The sequence below is a fragment of the Mus musculus genome, chromosome 10, assembly GCF_000001635.26.
Source record: "Mus musculus strain C57BL/6J chromosome 10, GRCm38.p6 C57BL/6J".
Lineage (NCBI taxonomy): Eukaryota > Metazoa > Chordata > Mammalia > Rodentia > Muridae > Mus > Mus musculus.
This window is the reverse complement of record NC_000076.6, coordinates 18,586,415-18,610,013: the sequence shown is the minus strand read 5'-3', so window position 1 is coordinate 18,610,013 and position 23,599 is coordinate 18,586,415. Positions and strand designations below refer to the sequence as shown.

The 23,599-nt window shown below is 41.4% G+C and overlaps 1 protein-coding gene across 1 annotated transcript in view; it reads left to right on the top strand.

Moving 5' to 3' along the window:
- The window catches only part of Arfgef3 (ARFGEF family member 3), a 155,748-nt gene extending 133,745 nt beyond the window's left edge, over nt 1–22,003 (top strand). Inside the window, exons 25-34 of the mRNA NM_001033258.4 lie at nt 1,590–1,693; nt 2,225–2,369; nt 6,479–6,607; nt 9,404–9,580; nt 10,714–10,828; nt 12,216–12,318; nt 12,555–12,686; nt 14,985–15,106; nt 17,672–18,884; nt 20,242–22,003. Coding sequence (NP_001028430.1) covers nt 1,590–1,693; nt 2,225–2,369; nt 6,479–6,607; nt 9,404–9,580; nt 10,714–10,828; nt 12,216–12,318; nt 12,555–12,686; nt 14,985–15,106; nt 17,672–18,884; nt 20,242–20,433 — 2,432 coding nt within the window. The 3' untranslated portion in view covers nt 20,434–22,003. The remainder of the gene's footprint in view (nt 1–1,589; nt 1,694–2,224; nt 2,370–6,478; nt 6,608–9,403; nt 9,581–10,713; nt 10,829–12,215; nt 12,319–12,554; nt 12,687–14,984; nt 15,107–17,671; nt 18,885–20,241) is intronic.
- Nucleotides 22,004–23,599: the final 1,596 nt, after the last annotated feature.

Below are 23,599 nucleotides of genomic sequence, written 5' to 3'. Positions count from 1 at the left end.
GAAACCAGTGCCAGCAATAGACTGATACCACATCAGGCAGTGTGGTAGCCCTATGAACTGACAACAGGTAGACAGCATACCCAGCCTGGATGCCGAACACAGAGGGATTTGGCACACCCCAGCTGGGAGGCAGGAGTGACAGTGCATCACGTTGCTGGCAATAACGTATCATCGAAAACTTAGGAACTTCTTACTTCTGAAATGTTCCACTCGTGTTTTCATGTCATATAGGTACAGGTACTTAGACCATAGCAAAGGAGAAAAGGCTATACATGTTCCTTGGACAGTTAGACACATCAAGTGTCTGTGAAATATGCAGGTAGAGGTACTTTAAAGCATGTTGGAAATTTGAGACATTATTTTAAAGAAATGTTAAGGACTGAATGTAGAGGTGCCAAATTATTAATGTACACACGAAAGGTATTTTGAAAAGAGAGATTCTATTTTATTTTGTGATTTATGAAGTAGAGAGTCAAGGTGTAAGTCTTGGGGTTCAGTGGGAAAGACAGAACCCTCCATACAGCTGAGCCTTCTGGGTACTGCTTGGTTCCAGAAAGCCTATTTATATAGACTCAGTATATACAACATAAAAAAAAGTAACACGTGCTATAATCAAGAAGATAGGAAATGACACTATTGTTCATTTCCACCTTCCTTTTTCACAACCTGGCCTCTGCTTTTAGCTGTAAGATATGTAAAAATAAACCAGAAATTAGAGGCCTACAGTTCAAATCTAACTCACTAACAGACTTCCTATAAAACAGTTTTATTTGACTTTCTGCTACAGCAATAGAAGTGAAGTTACAACCCAGACAGAATGACCTTCAAAGCCTGAAGTTCTTGCTCTCTTGCCCTTTACAAAAAGTTTGCCATCCCTCATCTAAAATGTGAACTTGTCTATTTCTTCTGTGTAGAAGCATGCCTCGGTGCTTCTGAAATCTCACTAACACCTAGTAATTATGTCTATTGACTCATATGAAAGGGTGTTTGCTGCTACAATTGCAGACAATTAGCTATAATTACAGTGCTATAAGATGAGTTTATTAGAACCATAGAAATAGATTCTTTTATTCATGAGATAAAAATTATGATTCCCATTTATTTACCTTTAGAAAATCTATAGTAAGTCTCTACAACTCTATGAAAATAAGCTACTGAAAGTCTCGTGAGAGCCTCATCTGTAGCCCCCGCATGTTTGTTCTTCCTGGGCTCTTCACTTACTATCATCATTTAGTGCCTAGTGCTGGCAGAAGATGAGGTCCAAAGAGGGAGGCCACATACCTCATTTCAGCCTTCCAGGCCTGCCTCTGGGACAGTTCACAGGCCTCAGAAGTCACATCATCCAGCAGCAAAAGGAATTTGTGTGGTGGTTTCAGAAATACCCTCTCAGCCACCAGGAGTATGGGACCAGAACCGACCAAATATTCCTCATAGGGAGAAAATTCAGAGGATTTTTATCAGGTTCTATGAGTTGCTGTAACATTCCCCTTTCTTCCTTGTGTGTACTTTTGGGTACGATGTGAGTATGTGGGTCTTCTGTTCTAATTGGAAGCAGGGGTAATTTTGTCCCTGTCCCCACACTGCCCTAGGGGAGGTAGACTGTAAAGAGATTGGAGACTGTGTTCCTGGAGCTGGAGCTACATCTACAGACCTGTGCCTGCCTGCCTTGGATTACCTCAGACGTTGTTCTCAGGTACTGGGGCGTCCCACACACAGCTCCAAGCCCCAAACATGCCTCAGAGGATATTCGTAAAACACTAGCAAATGTCTTTAGCTGAGCCCAGGAGGAGAGATGGCTTTATCTCCTTTACCTTGACCTCAAACCTTCCCCTCTCCCAGGTTGCTTTTGCCCTTCTGTTTCCTTGGAGGTGGGTCATGAGAAGGGGAAGCCAAGTCCCATTTTCCCTATTCTTCTCTGGGGTCCCCTACAGAAAAAAATATTTGACATATTCACAGTTACCTTAGTGAATTTATAAAAGTATATAAAATTCAGATGATGAATAATAGCCACTGCTTTATTTACGGGCGAGCACTATTGCATCTGCTTCCTTATATTAATGCTCTTGTCAACTACCTTTCAAATGCAAATCACAATAACTTTTATTTTTTAGGATCCCCTGTAGTTTTGAGTCCTCTTTAATAATGATTTATAATCTTTCTATTTCCTGACACTGAGAATTTCCCAATATATAAGTGAACTGTTTGGTGTGGTTTTCTTACTTAGTTATTGGCCAAGATCTACAAAATGCCCTTAAAGCCAATATTCCTTAGTGGGCGACTTGCCAGTTTGCCACGAAGGCTTCAGGAGCAGTCGGCAAGCAGTGAAGATGGAATTGAATCAGTCCTGTCAGATTTTGATGATGACACTGGTAAGTTAGTTGATTTGACTATGATTATTTTTATGTTCTTAATCCCAGACTCTTCGAATATAAATTTAGTTTATAGAGCATACGACTAGTCATCCACTTCTATGTTGTTGTTTTTTTTAGTAATTTTATACTAGGATAAGTTTAACCAGCGTTTCCAAGGATTCCCTAAAGTCAACACCAACTTGTTCTTACATGGATGCCTCTTTATAAAGCCGTTATAGCTATACAGATTCCACCAAGGGAGTTTTGATTTCTCTTGAATTTTGCAAAGTCAGATAACATTGTACTGTAGTTTAAATGGGCTAGCAATAGCCTTCACTAGTTTCAAGGAAACACAACTATTTCCCCTCAGACTATTTGACTAGAAACAGGGGAAATTAAGCCATTGCTGGAGAGAGACTATATTTGTGGTAAGTGAGGCTAATAAATAGACTTGGGGAAAGAATACTTTTAGAGAATTTGTTTCTAAGAAGAGTCCATGCAATTTCCTGTGAACCAGACTACCATGTAGTAAGACTAAGTGGTTTTCCAGTGAACTGAGTCCTGGTCACGCCTGTGGTCTGTCATCTCAGAAGACCTTGTCCAGTTCACATCTAGAAATATGAAGCACATTCAGAAATAGGCCTCCTTTCTAAGCACTGGCTGTTTCAAACACTGTTGGGGAATGTTTTTATTTTTATCTTTCAGTTATAGGGGTGGTTAGAAGTTTACAGTGTTTGAGAGATCGTTTCAAATGGTAAGGCCTCTGTCAATGAGAGAGAACATTAGAGGGAGGAACAGATATCTAACATCACAAATAAATTATGAAAAAGAATAATTTTGATTTAACATTGGAGCCTTTAACCAATGTAATTCTGAGCAGAAGCTAATATCGCTGTCTATAATAATGCTTTGGATATTGACTTGTACTAAAGGGAGAGAGAGAGAAGGAAAAACATACACGCCTATTAGGATAGTAGTAGTATGGTATACAACCACAGCAGAAGCTAGAGATGCAGAGACAGGGGAGTCCCAAGGGCTCACTAGCCAACCAGTCTAGCCCAAATGGTGAGTTCCAGGTTCAGTGAAAGACATTTCTTCATAAGATGGGGATTGATTGAGTATGGCGGATAACTTCTAGCTTCCACATGTGCATGCATCTGTACACATATGTACACCTAATCACTTCTCAGAATGATATATTCTCAGAAATCACCATGGATTTTCAAGGTACATACTACTTTCCTCATCCAATGGAAAATGCCAACATTTACAAATCTAGATAAAATATATAAAAACAGAAGCATAAATAGAATATGTAGAGCTAGACACAATGGTATCTCCTTTTGTCAACTATTACCAATGTACACAACTGGTCATTGTTGAGTTAAATCTCCAACCTAAATATGCCCCAGCAATGAAAACACAACTCAGTTGATATGAATACATGCTGTGCGCCTAGACTGGGCAGATCTACTGCTACACTACCATCTTCCACAACTATGAGACCCCTTAGAACTTGCGGTTTCTCCAGGCCATGTGCTTCTTCTTCCTCCTCCTCTGCATCCTCTCTCTTCCATTTTCTCCTTCTTCTCTCTCCACCTTCCACTCCACCTTTCCTTTTATCTGCCAAATTATTATTTTACAAGTTAAAGTGGGAAGCAGGTTTACAGGAAATCACCTGCTGACTCATTCCTTGTTTTCAACCCCTCACAGGATTAACATCAAATATAATTAGCCCCAGGTCTGTCTGTCCACAACTGGTCATGTGTGTTTTTCATCTTTCTCTCTTCATATTAGTTCAAGCCAAAGTCTAAAACACTGCATTAAATCTACAGTTGTTTCAGTAAGTGTATTCTAAAGTTAAAGTGTAGAGAGGCCTACCTTGTCCTCAGTGGGCTCTTCAACTAGATCCAGAAAGGCTTTTAATACAAAGGTTGATAAATCGGAGAAATATATACATATATGGGAACGAGAGAGGGAAGGGCAAAGAAGTGAGCATAACACAGCACACTCCCATACTCTTAGGCAATGCTCAAAAACTTGTGAAGCGAGCGTTGAGGAGGTGAAGATACAGGCCTCGGTTTGTTTCAAAGAGCTGTGTAGTACAGAAAGTATAGAGAGTATAGAAGCTAGTGGAAGATGAGGAGTACTCAACATAAGAATTTTTCATGCTCATCGCAGCCCTAATCACCAGACTCTAGCAATCAAGGCTGTTCCCCGTCCTTGTACTTAACAATGTCCCTTATCAAGTCATCTTTATGGCTTGTTGCACAAAGGAAGGCCACCTGGCCCTTTCTGAAGTAACACTTCCTCCAGGGACTTGAGCTGGAAGTGGCAAACCAATTTGGCAAATATAGAGATAGATCACCTTAATCCTACCTTGTGGGGCATTGAACTCTGCACAGACAGGCTGGTCTCCAGGTGAGCTGAGATCTGAATGGTGATAATTCACCTTCATGACATGGTAGGCGTTCCCTCGTGCTCCTGGAACTCTGGCCCCTGCCTAAGTTACCACACACACACACACACACACACACACACACACACACAGCCCCCACAAGAGAAGCATGACTAGAAGTCACATAGACAATGGCCCAAGCTTCTGACCTTCAGGCTAAACTCCTTTCCAGTTACCTAGCAACAGTAAAGACCATAAAAAGGGCGGTTCAGCCCCTGTTTGCTCTCTCTCACTAGTCTCTCTTGCTTCTTACCCCTCACTCTCATGCCCTCTCTCCTCTCTGTCTTCTCTTCTCCTCTCTCCCTCTTACTCTCTTTCTCTCTAGCCCTCTCTCTCTCTCTCTCTCTCTCTCTCTCTCTCTCTCTCTCTCTCCCTTCTCTCCTTCTCCCTGCCTTTCTATAATAAAGCTCTAAAAGCATAGTCTTTGCTCATCAAGATCCCCTGCACTCACTCTCGCAGCTGTTGGGAACCTCATCCCTCTTTCCTATAACCCTGGTGGCTTTAGCAAAGTAGCTGCAGGGCTCCCCAGGTAGGGCTGCCCCTTGCCACCCCCTGAAGAGTGGGTCAGAGGCTTGAATGCACACCCATGGCTAAGTGGAAAGTGTATGGCAGCTCTCCCATGCCTGACAGACCAGAGAATAGGTAAAACGCTGGCAGGGTGTGGGTTCCCCTCCCCCTTCCCCAGGGCCTCCTTTTTAGTTCCCAACACTACCATAGTAAACAAAGCAGCTTGGCTTAGATTAGGAGATAGCTGGAGCTGGAGTTGGGGGACAGTGGAAAGCTGGTTACAGAGTGTCTGTGTGAGATGACAACTTACATTGCATGATGCACACAATTAATGCCACTTAAGTTACAAAGAAAATAGTGGAAGTAGCACATTTTATTATTTTAAAATAATAGGCAGGAAGGATAGAGATGTATCTATTTGAAAGAGAGCCTACCTCACATGAATGATGCCCTGGGTTTGATCTCCAGCACTATATAAATAGTATGATGTGTAACAAGTCCCTAAATCCCAGAACTTGGGAGATGACTGGTTATAAATTGATAATGGCATCTACCTTGTCAGCTATTATGTCTAGCTTTGTGTATTCTATGTATGCTTATGATTTATATTTATATTTGCATTTTTCACTGGGCTGTAAATTATGTATATTGAAAATCCATGCATGATACTATCTGAGCATGTATCAGTTCTTAAAACTGTTTATGTATTTGTGTACTAGGCACATATATGAGAGGTGGAAACTTCCAATCAGAAGTTCAAGGTCATCATTGGGTAAATAGCAAGTTTGAGGCTAGCATAGGCTACATGAGACCCTGTCTCAAGAGAAAAACAAGAGGATAGACAGAAATAAAGCTAAATAAATAATTCTATATCTGTATAATTATATGACTAGTTCCCAAGAAGTCTGACAGTCATTTCAGTCACTGCTGTTTTTAGAAGGTAAAGTTCAGGAAGAATTAGAGTCTTGTGTTTTCCTTTGACTTTGTCAGACCATATTAGTTGACCTTTGCCTGCTTGTGGGCACCTAGAGCTAACACACTCTTTGGCAATTGACATCCCAATGCCCTTTGCCATTCGTACATGGAATTAGCTCGGATCTTGCAAGTATTATTCTTCCTGATGGAGAGCTGGGTTTCTGAGCAGTCTGCCTTTTTTTTCCAGGTCTGATAGAAGTCTGGATCATCCTGTTGGAGCAGCTAACAGCAGCTGTGTCCAACTGTCCAAGGCAACACCAACCACCCACCTTAGATTTACTCTTTGAGCTGTTGAGAGATGTTACCAAAACACCTGGTAAATGTCTATATCTGTTTCTATTGGAGTTATATGCTGTTAGACATTTAACTATTTTCAAGAAGGTGTCTCTTTGGATATTTAACTGTTTTTCACTGTTAAGGCCAAGTTTCACTCACAGTAGATGCTCAGTAAATATGTGTTCGATGGCTACAATGATGTTTCATGGGTAAGATATATCCCTGAAATTTTTACCAAAGATGTGTTCGTTGGTGCTGTTGGAATCCCACATCAATCCATCTGTGCCATCAGTGCCTCCATAGGACAGCCGGCTTTGCCACTTGACATGATTGCAGCCTTCTTCCTCGGCCAGATCTTACAGCCTTCGCAGCCCCAGTGCTCTTAGGAGAGCTCAACTGACCCACCACTCATGCGCACATACCATACCAAGCAGCCTCTTGTCGTGGTGATTGGAATTGGAAAAGGATACCTACTGCCTAAGATGGTCTCCTGTGTAGGAAAGAGACCTTAGGAATGCATCTCTTGTTCACAGTTATTATTCATTTCAAAGTTTCCTCAGTCAAAGAAACTTTTTATAGAAATGTAAGGTGTTTTTATTGTTATTTTTTTCTTTTCTTTTTTTTTGTTGTTGGTTTTTTTTATTTTCTTTTTTTTATTAGGTATTTATTTCATTTACATTTCCAATGCTATCCCAAAAGTCCCCCACCTGCTCCCCCACCCGCTCCCCCACTCACCCACTCCCACTTCTTGGCCCTGGCATTCCCCTGCACTGAGGCAGATAAAGTTTGCATGATCAATGGGCCCCTCTTTCCACTGATGGAAAGACTAGGCCATCTTCTGCTACATATGCAGCTAGAGACACAAGCTCTGGGGGGGGAGGGGGTACTGGTTAGTTCATATTGTTGTTCTACCTATAGGGTTGCAGATCCCTTTAGCTCCTTGGGTACTTTCTCTAGCTCCCCCATTGGGGACCCTGTGATCCATCTAATAGCTAACTGTGAGCATCCACTTCTGTGTTTGCTAGGCCCCGGCATAGTCTCACAAGAGACAGCTATATCTGGGTCCTTTCAGCAAAATCTTGCTAATGTATGCAATGGTGTCAGCGTTTGGAGGCTGATTATGGGACTGTTATTTTATGGGTGCTTTGCCTGCATAAATAAATGTCTGTGTACCACATGCATACAGTACTTGGAGAGGCCAGCAGAGGGCATCAGATCCCCTGAAACTGGAGTCAGACAATTGGGAGCTACTGTAAGGGTGACTGAACTCTGAATCGAACTCTGATCCTCTGGACTAGGAAGGGTCAGTTAAGAGCAGCCAGACTTTGAATTTTAGTTTTTACTAACGGAATTAGAACCTTAATGAAGCTACTAACCAGTTCCACAGTGAGCTGTCTATTCATCATTGTGATGACTTGATTATTAACACCTGCTTAAAATTCATTGTAAAGTTTGTAGCTATTCTCATATGTTTAAAAATTAAAAGCATCCCACTAAACAAAGTTATGCACCATGACTTCTAAATATATCTCATTACTAAGCACCATTTTCAATGTTTATATGAATAGTGTTTAACGTAATAAATATATGTTTGTTAAAGTCTCTTAAATACTAAAGTTTTTTTAACACTAAGTGAAAAGCAGTTAATAAATATGAATAACATTATGACATTTTCAAGGAATTATTTTAAATGTAGAATCACCTATATGGAATTTATGTATTTAAAAATACACATTCATACATGTTCATTCAAGAAGTACCTTAAGGAAATATGTTAAAATGGAATTATATCTGTATGTAAGTGTTTTTTTTTTTTTTTCAATTTTTCGAGACAGGGTTTCTCTGTGTAGCCCTGGCTGTCCTAGAACTCACTCTGTGGACCAGGCTGGCCTCGAACTCAGAAATCTGCCTGCCTCTGCCTCCCAAGTGCTGGGATTAAAGGCATGCGCCACCACTGCCCGGTTGTATGTAAGTTTTGTTCCTCTATATTATGTAATGTTCATGTTATCTTTGATATCTTTTTCTTTTCTTGTTGGATCTTACTGTTTAGCCCACATTGGCCTGAAACTGGTAATCTGTCTTGACCCCCAAGTGCTAGGAGTATAAGCATGTGCCAGCCCACCCTATTTGTACCTTGCTTTTAAAATCAATTTTTAAAAATCTATTAGTGTTTCTTTAAAGAAGCACAAAGATAATCTTTATAGCATTGCCTACAGAATAAAAAGACGACTCACGTCTTAAATTTTCATCAGCACTGAAATTGATTAATAAAGTATACCTATATATAATGAAAATAGTGATCAGTGAAAATAAGGATTGTTTAAATTTTTTGATAATGTAAACTCTGTTTTCCATAGTTATCAAAGTAGTTTAAAGCTCTAAGCTAGTGTGGTGGGAAATGGGTGAAATCACAGTTGGCTCTGCCAGGGAAACACAAGTCCAAGAGTTCAAAGCCTATCTGGACAACAGAGTGAGACTCAGACTATTATAAATAAAACTATATACCTTGGTGTTCTGTGTAAGTATATATAATATATTTTGACATTCTTTCCTAAATGCACATATGTGTTTATATGTTTGACTATGAGAACTAAGAGATCAAGAGGCATTTTAACTTGGTAATATTTGAATTTTTTATGTCTATTCGTATACCTGCAGAGCTATAGTCATACAAAGAAGTAAAATGCCCATTATTGCCCCCAGTGAGTTGTCAATTCTCCCCACACTTTCTCAAGAATAGGAAAAAATTTTTGAAAGAGATCTTTGATACCAGCCATAGCAAGAAGCCCCCATCCCTTTTGGAATGGTAATTCTGACCCTCCTCTTTCCTTTTCAGGCCCTGGGTTTGGAATCTATGCAGTTGTTCACCTTCTCCTTCCTGTGATGTCTCTGTGGCTCCTCCGTAGCCACAAGGACCATTCCTACTGGGATGTGGCATCTGCTAACTTCAAGCACGCCATTGGTCTGTCCTGCGAGCTGGTGGTGGAACACATTCAAAGCTTTCTACACTCAGGTAGCTGCAGAGCCAGAGCCTGCCCTTGTAGGCATTGCTTCTCCAGGCTTCTCAAAGTGCTTCGTGAAACGCTGGTGCAAATGCCTTTGTTGAAGATACGATAACCTAATAGCAGGTCCAATGTAGCTAGGCATAAGAGGAAAGGCTTATTCAAATACACAGCTTTTTAAAATCCTCATAGCCAGAGTATGCAGAGGTGGTATATCTTGTTGTTTGTGCTTTTTCATCAAAAGAAAGCAAATAAAAGAAATAGAATTTAGAAAGGGCTGTGGTTACCAACTTGAAGTTACTTATCAGGACAGAGATAAGGGGAAGTTCCTTAGTGCCCTGTGGCACTTTGAAAAATATACATGTTAGTGGAGAGTTATGTTGAAAGTGGCAGATAGAGAAGGACAGGCAGGGCAGCAGCCTGGGGACCTGAGCAGGGACCTCTGTGAGAGTCAGACTTTGCTCTCGAGCTGGTTTGGGAGGTTTGGGAGGAAAAAGAAGCATAGCGTCAAAACAGAAGGGGAAAATACACAGAAGCAAGAGGCCTTCTTGCTAGAAAAGACAAAAGAGACCAAGCAGAATGTGGGCCCCAAGGAGTTTAAAGCAAGAATAGGAAATTGCGTCGATACTAAATTCAGTGAGGATAATTTGTCCTGCAGAATAAAGCTGCTGGTGGCGTGGGGAGGGATTTCCACAGCTGGTGGAGGAGAAAGGGATTTCCACACGAAGGCAGTGAGTGTGTCTCAGGGGGTTGGTATTTTTGAGCAAGCACTGAGGGGTGTGGAAGCAATGCCACTGAAAATTGCTTCTGTAGCCTCACAAGGACCCTAAGGAAAGCACACAGATACAGTCCTAGAGTGGACAATTAGATTGGCTTGGAGACCTCCGTTTCCTTTAGTCTACAAATGCTGTGCAAATGGAAGCCAGATAGACAGAGGTTCAGAAATCCCCAAGCTGAGACAGGACTGCTTTCTTGCCCAAGAGCACCTAAATATAATTCAGTTTTCATCACCAAGGAAAGTATATTTGAATTTTTCTTTTTAGATACATTTAGATGTCTCAGACTTTCTTCTTTTGCCAGAGATGGCCATTCCATTCTCCCCTGTTTCACTAGAGTTTTAAGAATCTACTCCTTCTTCCTGCAGACATCAGGTATGAGAGTATGATCAACACCATGCTGAAGGATCTCTTTGAGCTACTGGTAGTATGCGTGGCCAAGCCCACAGAAACCATCTCCAGGGTGGGCTGTTCCTGCATTAGGTGAGGAGAGGGTCCCTTGGCTCTTTACAAGGGTGGGGTTTTATCATAGAATCCCAAGAAGTTGTCTTTTATGGTAGTGACTCACTTTGTGGATTGCCTTTCAGAAATAATGTATAATTAATAGTTCCCCCTCTTTGGTGTTCAGTCAACATGTGCTTAGTGCTCGGGGGCAGAGGAGGAGGGTGAGAATTGAAGGTGGATGGAGCCTGAGATTTAGTGCCCACTGCCAGCTCCTAGTCACCAAGTAGATTGCTTCAATCTGTTCCCGAGTTCTATGTACCACTCTGGGAGGGGGGAGGGTTGTCTCAAGTCTTAGGGTCTTGCTCCAATACCCACTCCTAACAAGCTCCATTTTGGAGTCTAGAATATTGTTCCCATGTATGATGAGGACATAAAATTCTTCTTGTGAAAATGTTACTAAATAGTTCCACTCTCCCGTCTCTTTAATGTGAAGATATTGAGAACGATGATGTAACTGCCAGGTATGCATGTATAATCCCAGAACTCAGGAGGGCAATTAAAGAGACTTAGAGTTCTAAGTCACTCTAGGCTACTCAGTAAGGCCAGTTCTCAAAGAAAAATAGTAACAACTAACAGAGAATCACTGAGGGGTTTGTACATACCTACAGAGGGGTTAATTTTTAATACCCAGAAAGAACAAGAAGAGGTGTGGCAAACAGGATGGTAACAATGGTGACACTTGGTTCCAACTCCAAAGAGATTTTCTTCATTCTTTTTCTATTGCTACAATAAAAGCACCTTCTATAAGTTGACCAAGGCAACTCACAAAAGGAATCAATTAATTGGGCTCACAGTTCTAGAGGGTTAGAGTCCATGGTGGTAGAGCAAGGGCATGCCAGTAGGAACTGCTAAGAGCTCACATCTCAAACTGCAATCAGAAAGCTGAGAGTACACAGCACTTAGGATGGTCAAAAGCTTTTGAAACCTTAAAGCCATCCCTCCCCAAACAGCTACTAACTGGGGGCCATGTATTTAAAACAAAGACTTCCTGAAACATCTCATTTAAACCACCACAGTAAGTCTAGGCACTCTAGCTGGGAGAACAAGATAACAGGCACAAGTAGATAAGAATAAGATAAGAGTTTGGGTCTTGTTTTACATAGTTATGATTTGTAGAGGAGTGGTAATAAATAGGGTCAGAATGGGGAAATGAATGAAGGGTATATACCCTTGCATATGAGCCTAAGATGGAAATTCATTGGTGTTTCCAAATTAAAATGGTAGATATTAGTATCTTGACAATGAAATCCCAGAGGGGTGGAAGATGGGACTCCTCCTGTTAGCAAAGTAACTGCAGGGCAAACCTGTGCACAATTCAACTTTGAAGATAACAGAATTTCTGGACTGAGGCCACGCCTTTTGGCAGGTACGTCCTCGTGACAGCAGGTCCCGTGTTCACGGAGGAGATGTGGAGACTTGCATGCTGTGCCCTTCAGGACGCCTTCTCAGCCACCCTCAAGCCAGTGAAGGTAAGATGCCACAATGAGGGATGCAAAATTGTTTTCTTCTTCCTTGGCCCCCTGAGGCTTGGTCAGTCTGAACACCTGACTTCTGCTTACTTTCTCATATGAGGAAGTTGCACAGTAGCAGAGCATGAAGAAAGAAAAATCCTACGTTGGTTAGTTATCTTATCCGTGTCAGGTTCGAGACTGGGCCTGTCACTGAACCAAGACAAACCCTATGAACACCTGCTGTTCCTCCCTAGGACCTGCTAGGCTGCTTCCACGGTGGTACAGAGGGCTTCAGTGGGGAAGGCTGCCAGGTGCGCGTAGCAGCACCCTCTTCCTCCCCGAGTGCTGAGGCTGAGTACTGGCGCATCCGGGCCATGGCCCAGCAGGTAAGAGCTGGAGTGTGGGTGTTGGGCACTCCAGGAGCTAGAATGCATCATCTTGTATGTCCAGCATCACCAGGACCTTCTATCACTTACAGACATACACATTGAGGCCTTGAGGTTTTGCCAGTATCATTTTCCCACTGGAATGAATGGCTTTAGCTCATTCTTGCAACACCAACTTTGCTGGTTGCATCCTTTAGTTCTCAGATTAGAGCCTATCTTATAACCTGGATTCCATCCACACCTTGCTTAGGCTACTTAGAAGAGTTTTCTAAATACTATTGCTGCTAAATATGAGTGACTAAAGATGGTTTATGTATTACATTTTTATCACCTATGACTGATCACAGTCCTTAATAGTTTTGAATGACTTAGCACATTTGAGTTAAATATAGCCAATCATTAAACATTTCCCCATACAACCTGGGTTTGGTTGTTAGCGCCCACATCAGGGAATCTGTTGAGAAGTTTCCTGGTTGCTTCTGACGGAATTCCCCCAGCAGCAAATGAGACAAGAAAGATCCTTCCACATTCAACTTCTCACCTCCTCTATTGAGCACACTCATAATGTCCTAGGACTTGACTATTGGTTCTGAAGGAAGAGGCATGTCCATAGGAGCATCCATATTGTTTATACAGAAGAAGGGACAAAAGAAAAGTAAGGCTGCATTGGGGAGCCTCTTCAACAGGGTGGCAGCTGTGGCCAGGGTAGCTCCCATGAGAGATAAGCCTCTAACCAGGAAGCTGTGACAGCTGGCTCAGTTTTCACATGTGTATAGGCTATGGTATCTTCACCTATGTTCAAGCATGAAGTAAGTATATAAAAATAACAGCTGGACATGGGGACTAATGTCTACAGTTCAGCACAAGGAGGCAGAGGGAGCTCGAATGCAGGCTAACTTAGGCTATGGAGTGAGTTCCAAGTCAGCTTGGTGATCCCGTTTCAAACTCAACGACCAATGGAAACATCAGTAGAGAACCCTGCTCTGAAATCGGTGGTTACTGGAGAACAGGGAGTTGTTTCACGTCAAAGTGTTTCTTTCTTTCCTCATTTCCAACTTACTTTCTATATTTACAGTTTAAAAAAAGTAGTTTGTTCAATTACAAATTAGTCCCATTAAAATGGGGGAAAGTTTCCTTGAAAAGATGATCTTTTAAGTCAAAAGAAATGAAGTCATTTGGAATAGAGATATGATAGATGCTTGGTATTTTCAGTCACTTCTACCTAAGGCACATTAGTAGTCCTGATAGAGTGGTCCAGTAAGGAGCTGAGAGTCTTAGCCTCATTCGTTTGTTTGTTTGTTTGTTTGTTTGTTTGTTTGTTTGAGACACAGTCCTGGCTATGCTGGAGCTCACAGTGGTCTGTCTGCCTCTGTTTTCTGAGTACTGGGATTAAAGGCACAAACCGCCATGCTTGGCTGAGTCTTAGTTTCTCATTCCTGACTTGGATATAAAAATCAGAGATAAGGGGATATGGCAAAGTGTAAGGTGCTTGCCTAGCATGTGTAAGCCCCTCCAGAACTGATACGTACATATATGTACGTATACATTATATATGTGTTTTATATACATTTTATACATATACATATATATTTTTTAAACACACACGCACATTTGCTTTTAGCTCCTGTCCTGGTTAGCTTTTTGTCACCTTGACACAACTAGGGTCATCTGGGAAACCTCAGTTGAAAACATTTCTCCATCAGATTGGCTTTTGATCAAGCCTGTGGGTCACGTTCCTGATTAATGATGAATGTGGAGCCACCCCTGGGCTGGCATTCCTGGGTGAATAAGCAGTCTGAGCGAGCCATGGGACAAAGTCAGTAAGCTGCAGTCTTCCATGGTCACTGCTTCAATTCTTGCCTCCTGGTTCCTGTATGAGATCTAGTCCTGACTTTCTTCCTAGATGGACTATGACCTGAAAGTTGTAAGGTGAAATTAACCCTTTTCTCGCCAAGTTGCTTTTGGTCATGGTGTGTATCACAGCAATAGAAAGCAAATCGGGTACAAGCCTCATGTATTTCTTATTGCTACCTAGTTCAATACTTGGAGAATAATGAACTGACACGTGATAGAACACTAATAGTTTTATTAGTGTTAGCAGTATTTATTATTTGTTCTGCATATGTTATGTACTTGTATCTTTAATTCATCAGCTATATCAGGTGGAAGTCATTGTCTTCCCGTTTTATAGGTAAAGACATGGGTAGAAAATAGATTACTTACCCAGGGCTACTAGCAACCTGTCAGTGGAGTTGGGAGATGTGGGCTTCTGAACCGTCCCTTTGTATATTTCTGCAGGTGTTTATGTTGGACACCCAGTGCTCACCAAAGACTCCAAACAACTTCGATCACGCTCAGTCCTGTCAGCTCATCATTGAACTGCCTCATGATGAGAAACCAAATGGACATGCCAAGAAAAGGTACTCTGTTGTACGCACAGAGCTCATGAATACGAAAGCTCACCAACTCCCACACTCTAGCTAGGCACACTGACCACATTGTAGAGTCACTTAACAGCGGTTTCCATAAAGATGGGAAACCTTTTAACCAAATTCCATGCATGTCATGTATATTATTTAATCTGCCATAGGGAACTACCACAGGCTAGGCGACTGACAGAGCAGGTGTATTTCCTCACAGCTTTGAAGACTGAAAGTCTTCTTTCGGCTTGTGGATGGCTGTCTGAGACCTCACGTGATGGCTCCTCTGTTTCTTAATACAGATGTCCTCTAGCAAAGGCTGTGTGTACACTGGATTAAGATACACCAAGTGACCTCATTTTTACTTAACTACTTTCCTGAAGACCCTTCCCGTAAATATGGTCGCATTCTGACTAGAAATTAGGAGTTCAGTATATGCATTGGGATAGGATACAATCCAGCTCATAAAATCATGTGTGTAATATTTAGAGATTATTAAATTTTAACACAAAAATCAAAATAATCAGTTGTACCCAGAATCCAAGGCCAGCTAGACATTATAGCAAGACTGTTTGAAATATGGTAACTACCAAATTTCAGGAATGGTAAAGTTCAGACCATTTCAATGAAGACATACAACTCTGCTGTCAAGAGGCAAAAAGATCCCTGTCTTACCAGAAGGGGAAAAATAGTTTCTCTTATTAAATACTGTTATCCAGCCTGAAAATCCTTGTTTTCTGAGCTGGAAACAAAGCAAAGTGTAAGGTGCTTGCCTAGCATGTGTAAGCCCCTCCAGAACTGATACATACATATATGTACGTATACATTATATATGTGTTTTATATACATTTTATACATATACATATATATTTTTTAAACACACACACCTGTCACTATATTAAGGGCACAGCTAAAAGACAGCTTCTACAGCTACCAGAATCCAGCCATACTGATACTCTATTCTTCCTACCTACAAAACAGTATGAAATCAACCTCTTTGATTATAAACAGGACAATCTTTAGGATTTCTCTATAGCTAAGACAGTTGTTGCTATTGCAAAGGCTCTTGGTGACTTGTGTAACAGCTTGTTAATATAGCTATTTGAATACTATAACCATTTAGGTTAAATTTCCAGGGAATATTTTAGCTAAGCATTTGATGTACCAAAAATACATGGAATATATATTTAAGTTATGAAATATGAATAAAATAAAATATTCATGAGCCTGTCATGCAAAAGAGCTTTAACAGTAGCCCATGAATTCTTCCCAGATTCTAGCTTCTGTCTCCCCATCATCGACTTTTACGTTGTCTACTTTCTATGTTAAAGATTATAAAAAAGCTAAGATACTGCCATGCCATTTGAAGATGTTACTTTGAAATAAAGATGATAGAAAAGTGAATAGATCTGTAAAGGACTTCCCTTCTTAATTTGGATCCTAATGTAGACCTGGAAGTACTTAGAGCAAATTGGTAATGTTCTAGTTTCCTTCCTGTTTCTGTGATAACACTCAGACCAAAAGGAACTGGAGGAAGAAAGGGTTTATTTGGCTTACACTGCCAGATCATAGTCCATCACTGAAGGAAGTCATGGCAGGAACTTGAATCACAAACCATAAATTTGGTGTCTCTCTCACAGTCTCATGCTTCACTAACTTTCTTATACCCCAGACTTCCTGCTTAGGAAATGGTACGCCCACAGTGATCTGGAGTTTCCTAAAGGCACTCAATTCAATCCCTCACATAATGTCCACAGACCAATATGATTAAGTCTCAATTGAAATGTTTGATTAGGTGATTCTAGACTTTTGTCAAGTTGACCCCTAATGCTAATTAGCACAGGTAGCTTCTAGAACCTTCTGCAGAGTAATAAATATTCAGGTTTCCTTATACTGAATAACATAAAAAAAAATATCTACATAGGAGCTGGGAGAAAGGGAAGAGGCTGAGTTCCTGTTTAATGTAAAGAATTTCTCCCTGAGATGAAGAAAAGTTTCTACAGAGACAGTTATGTTTATGTCAGCATGGTAACTACACTTAGAACCAATAAATTGGATAGTTAAAAAACAGTTGTGCATGTGTGTAAAAAAACAGGGCAAAAGGTTGGAAGGGTTAGGGTATTCTGTCTTATATAGTTATACCTATTTTTTTTATTAAATGCTGTTTTTATTTCCTATAGCTTGATAACTCAGTATCTTCTTACAGTCTACAGCTCCTAGATTTTAAAAGGAGCCAGGAATTCTATCAGCCATGATTAAAATAGTTTTCCCCTTTTGAAATTAGATATTAAAGTGCAAGCAAGATGGCTCAGTGGGTAAAGGTGATTACAGCCAGGTTTGATGGCTTAAGTTAGATCCCCCTGTACACTCATCATTGTGGAAGTGGAGAACTGAATCCCACAAGTTGTCCTCTGACCTCCACACACATAAGTAATTCAAAATTTCTGAACACAGATTTAGTTTGGAGTTTCACATGTTCTGAAATGGACCATGCCTGTCTTGCTGTGAAAGAAGAAAATAAAAAGGCAGAAAGCCACTAACCAGCGCCTGTCTTTGCTTCTGAAGTGTCTCTTTCAGGGAGATTGTGGTTAGCTTGCTCTCGCACCAAGTTCTGCTCCAGAACCTGTATGACATTCTGCTGGAAGAGTTTGTCAAAGGCCCCTCTCCGGGAGAAGAGAAGACAGTCCAAGTACCAGACACCAAGCTGGCCGGCTTCCTCAGATACATTTCCATGCAGAACCTGGCTGTGATATTTGACCTGCTGCTGGACTCCTATAGGACTGCCCGGGAATTCGACACCAGCCCAGGGCTGAAATGCCTGCTGAAGAAAGTGTCTGGCATTGGAGGAGCAGCCAACCTCTACCGCCAGTCGGCCATGAGCTTTAACATTTACTTTCACGCCCTGGTTTGCGCGGTTCTCACCAACCAAGAAACTATCACAGCCGAGCAAGTAAAGAAGGTGCTATTCGAAGAGGAGGAGAGGAGCTCGGATTCCTCCCAACAGTGCTCGTCGGAGGATGAAGACATCTTTGAGGAGACTGCGCAGGTGAGCCCCCCACGAGGCAAGGAGAAAAGGCAATGGCGGGCACGCCTGCCGTCGCTCAGTGTGCAGCCAGTAAGCAATGCAGACTGGGTGTGGCTGGTCAAGAGGCTGCACAAGCTGTGCATGGAGCTCTGTAACCACTACATCCAGATGCACCTGGACCTGGAGAGCAGCTTGGAGGAGCCACTTACCTTCAAGAGCGACCCGTTCTTCATTCTCCCCTCCTTCCAGTCCGAATCGTCCACCCCATCAACAGGTGGCTTCTCCGGGAAAAACACCCCCTCGGAAGATGACCGCAGGGAGCACCTGAGTGAGCCTCAGAGTCTGAGGGTCGGCAGTGGGGACATGCTGATGCTGCCTCCCAGCCCCAAGACAGAGAAGAAGGATCCTGGCCGCAAGAAAGAGTGGTGGGAGAGTGCAGGGAACAAGATTTGCACAATGGCCGCTGACAAGACCATCTCAAAGCTGATGACTGAGTACAAGAAGAGAAGGCAGCCACATAACCTGCCCCCCTTCCCCAAGGAAGTCAAAGTAGATAAGAAAGGGGAGCCCTTGGGGCCCCGGGGTCCTGACTCCCCACTGCTTCAGCGGCCACAGCATCTCATAGACCAAGGGCAGATGCGCCATTCCTTCAGCGCAGGCCCAGAGCTGCTGAGGCAGGAGAAGAGACCTCGGTCAGGCTCCACAGGAAGCTCCCTTAGTGTCTCTGTACGGGATGCAGAAGCGCAGATCCAGGTCAGTTCCTGCTAGCCGTTTTCTTGGTTAGAGATAACAAAAGTGTCCCCCTTGCAGAGTCTGCATCCTCAAAGATGTGATGGAAACCAAGGGAGGCTGAGGGGTCGAAATCTGGTGGCTGAGTGCTTGCCGCTGCTCTCAATGTAGAAAGCCTTGGGTTACATCTGTCAGCAATGCTCTGAACTAAGTACTGTAAGTCAGCAATTCCAGCACGTAGGAAGTGAAGGCAGAGAGAGAGTTCAATATTATGTTTGGCTACCTTTGAGATACATGCTGTGAACAGCTCAGGCTACAAGAGAGGGACAGGGGATAGAGAGATCTGACACATAGCAGATTATGTAAATCATACCTCCAAGTCAGAAAATGACTGGGCCTACGCTGTGGCCTCTGCTGAGGAAACAAATTTTCTTCTCAGATCACTTTAAAAACCACTTTTCTATGTTGTGACCTATTACTGAGAAGTAGGAAACCACGTGTATAAAATTGGTGGGCTTTAGCTGCCATTGAGTCCTCCTGTTGTTGCTCGAATGTGGCACTGAGGGTGTGTTGAAGCAGCAATGCTACTGAATTAAAACAATGAATTATTTCTAACCATGTTGAGCACATATAAAGCCTGCTAAAGTGAGTTTGAGGAGAAAACAGCATTGTTAGTGTTTATTCGGTTAAAGGAAACATGGAAACAAAGAACTAGGAAGGTTCTAGATAAAGCAATACATCAAAAAATAGAGGATCCTACATCCCTAGGAACAAACATGCAGGTACATACGCTTAAAATTAGTATGCCTCTTGCAAGACTTTTTCTTTGAAACTCTACATAGAAGTAAACTTGGTAAGACAGAATCTGTATAAGTTGTACTAAACTCATTTCTTCAGTACCAGGGATTGACCCAAGGTCCCATGCATGCAAGGCAAGCCCTCTACTATGAGGGGCATCCTGCTTTGGACTGAAAAACTTTTTTTAACTATTCAGTAACAATGAGGTAGGTATTTATTTCTTAGCAGATAAGTTTCATGGTAAATCCTGTATCTTAACTGGTTTATCATGTGTTGGGGTTTTAATGATTTCGCATCTTCTTCTAAATTAAGGAAGAATTATCCCAAGTGATCCAGGTGTTAGCAGACAGCCGATTGACCTCTCAAATGCTCTGTAGACATTTGCTCTTCCTAGATGATTCTCTTTCATCCTCCAATATGTGAAATAAAAACTACTTTATTATTAAAGGTCTTTAAGTTTTAGAACTATATCCTGACTAAGCCTGATTTTAAAAAAAGAACAACAATGAAAAAATAACATAATTCATATGGCACTTGCAAAGCCATGAGATAGCCAGTAATTCTCTTCCATCCTTTCTCATAGGCGTGGACCAACATGGTGCTAACTGTTCTCAATCAGATTCAGATCCTTCCAGACCAGACCTTCACTGCTCTCCAGCCAGCTGTGTTCCCATGCATCAGCCAGCTGACCTGTCACGTGACTGACATCCGAGTCCGTCAAGCTGTGAGGGAATGGCTGGGAAGAGTGGGCCGTGTCTATGACATCATCACTTAGAGGACTCAAATCCTAAGGAAATGCCTACAGCATCTGCCTGTCCATCCAGCTGACTGCATTTTCCCAACCACCATCCCACTCAAACCAGGTCTCTGGAACCTAGTAACAAAGCTTTTTCTAAGCTCTCCTTACCTAGTCAACCTTGGGTTAGTCTGGATGCCAACATAGTATACAAGTGGCAGTAGTGATCTCTGGCCTTGAACATTATTACAGAACAGCCCACATTACTTGATACATTTCTAAATTTAATTTCCAAGCGCATTTGCTTGCAGTGTTATTCCCAAATGGGTCATTTTCAACACTTTCCCTTGGAAGCCCTTGGCTGATCCATTTTGAGTCCTCATTTTCACAACTAAGTCCTAAGAAAACATTTGCCGGTAAGTCAAGCTGATATAAAGTCATATATCTGGCACCAGACATAATCAGAAAAACTTATAATCTGATTATAGTTTGGTTGGGAAGAAAGCTGCAGACGTGTTTTTTTTTTTTTTTCTCAGTGTTCCAATCAAGAAAGAAATTACTTCTAAAATATATTCAGGAACATTTCAACGTTATTCTTAATGTTTTTAGGTTTTTATGTTGATATTCATAAATTCCCCAGGTAAGGTACTGTTGTGCCTTTATGTCTCTGTTTTTAAAGGAAGGAAATTCTTTCCAAGCATGATTTTAAGTCTGTGACGTTAACATGAAGCACCCGGTGGTGCATGTTGTCATGAGACTTGATACTGACTACCCTGTGTGTACCATGAGTCTTTGCTTCTGTTCCCAAGGCAGACAAAGAAAAGAAAGAAAATTGGTGCCTTAGTCTTTGTTGCACAGATATTTCTATGCCCCACAATTATCTCAACAATAATGTACGACACTCAGTTTTAAGAAAGATTTAGATTCATTTTATATCAGTATCTTTTGGAGGAAAGGAACTCAGAGTCCTCCATTTGGTGAGCATACTTCTCAGGGGAGGGGCAAGAACTGTGGGATGGGAAGACAGCTGGAAGGGGTGGGCTGGGGCTGTGATAGAATCATTGTAAGTCTTCAACTACAATATACAGTTGTGAAATGATGGTGTCGGTTATACACACATTAGACTGAATGGGAAGGGACACAGTGAATTTAGAAAACTATTTTTTTTTCTATATAAAACACTTCTCTCTAGTAAATTTACTCTCTTTGAACTCATGTTATTCAGACCAATATTTTACCTGGAAATTTCTTTTTCTAAGTATTATTAGAAAATGGCTTTGAAATATAGAACCACTGAGGTCCCCCAGAGCCCTTACCACAATATATTTTATATTTTTTACATTATAATAATGACTAAAGCTTTTCAGACAAGCCCACTTACACTCTATAGTATAGGATTAGTTACTGAAGCATTCATGGCATTTAACCAGTGCCTAAAAATGTATTTGTGCATCATCCTCTAAAAATGAAACCTCCACTCTTCAGTATTGAAGGATTTAAGAGGGATTGAATTTTATCCAGTGGTAATATTCATAAACGTTACCCTCCATGAAAACTACATAGATATCCACAGGATCAGAGCAAGGCTCTTTGGCGTATGTGGGAAGTCAAAAAAAAAAAAAAAAAAAAAAAAAGTCCCCATTATTCAGCACATTGCCTAAACAACTCAGAGCATAGAGGACATTTTCCTAATCCCACAAAGCAATCTTTCCCTCTAGACAGTGAATCAACTTGGGTAATAACTTTAAAAACTAACCTAAACATGTTTTAGTTTCTCTGTTTACTTATGTTGGCAATCAAACCAAGACTTTGTGCAAACAACATAGATGTTCTACGCTATTGAGCTGTGTCTCTTAACTGTTGGAATATACAATGAGTTATTTTTCCTTCAACTTTTGAGTTTATGTATCTTGTAAATGCAGTTGAGATTTAAAGATGTTATTCTTCTGTTTCAACTCAACAAAAGCAGTATACCCTAGTTGTGTCCTTTTGTAGGTTCTCGGTCAGCCAGGTAGTACCTTTATTTACTAGAAAAAGATCTTTGGTGAACCAGATTACAGAATTATATAGCATGTCACAAAATGTGGCTCTTCACAAAGTATAAAAGCCAGTTTCCTTGTACAAATACCCCTGAAGTATGTTAGTTACTCGTTCTAAAAATAAGACCCCATCCTCCCTCAGACTGGCTACTAAAAGCATACAAGACTAGTTTACGAACGTGTTCTCTAACATCCTAATTGTGGGTCTTGAGAATAAAAGAATGAGAATGTACCCAATTCCTTACCTGCAATGTTGTAAATATTGGCATTAGCCTCCTATCAATCCTTTGTGAGTCCATTCCACGTCCCACTTTGTTCTCAGACCTCCTCCAAGCCCTCTCCAGAAAAGACCGCTGCATCCTTCAGAGTCCAGCCAGAGGGGAGGTGTTTATAGTTTCAAATGGAGCATTGCTCAATGCAAAGTCATAGCCAGTGAGTAGTACTTCAGTTAAATTGTTCTCTAGATAAGAGGAATGACAAGCAGTTAGGAGGCTTGGATGAACAAAGGCCCCTTCCTTCACCCAGTCAGTCTCTTTCAGTGTCTAGTCTCTGCCTTTACCTTTACCCCTCTCTTCTTTCACTCCTACCACAGTCTCTGAATGGGCCCTGTAGTTTTTCCCTAGTCACTTAGACTGAAGATCAAGGTCAAAGTGAGCTTTTGAACTTTAAAACAGTCATTAGCAGAATACACAGTGATGTACAGAAGTAAGTAGAGCAGGGTTTTATGTGTTGCTTTCAGTTGCTTGTATTTACCAAAAGTATATTGCTTGAGGTTAAAATGTTTTCTTTTCTTAGAAAAGTATATGTCATGAAACAGGCAACATAGTACCATATAAGCCAGGCATGATGATACATATGTGTCATCCCAGCATGGTGTACACCCATAGTCCTAGTACTCAGAAGGTAAAAGCAGGAAAATGGAAATTCAAGGGCATTTTAAGTCACACTGGGATTCGAAGCCAGCCCTGCAACATGAAATCCTGTAGAACAAGGTATCAGTTTTAATAGGCCTCCCTCAGCTCTTACATCTCTCAGCTAGCTTAAAGATATTTAAGGCTCCCTCTACATACTCTGTTTTCTTCTTCCCTTTAGGATAGCCCCATATTTCCACATGAAGACAAAATTAGAACACATTGTGTCAGTTTTGATTATTTAATCACTAACCA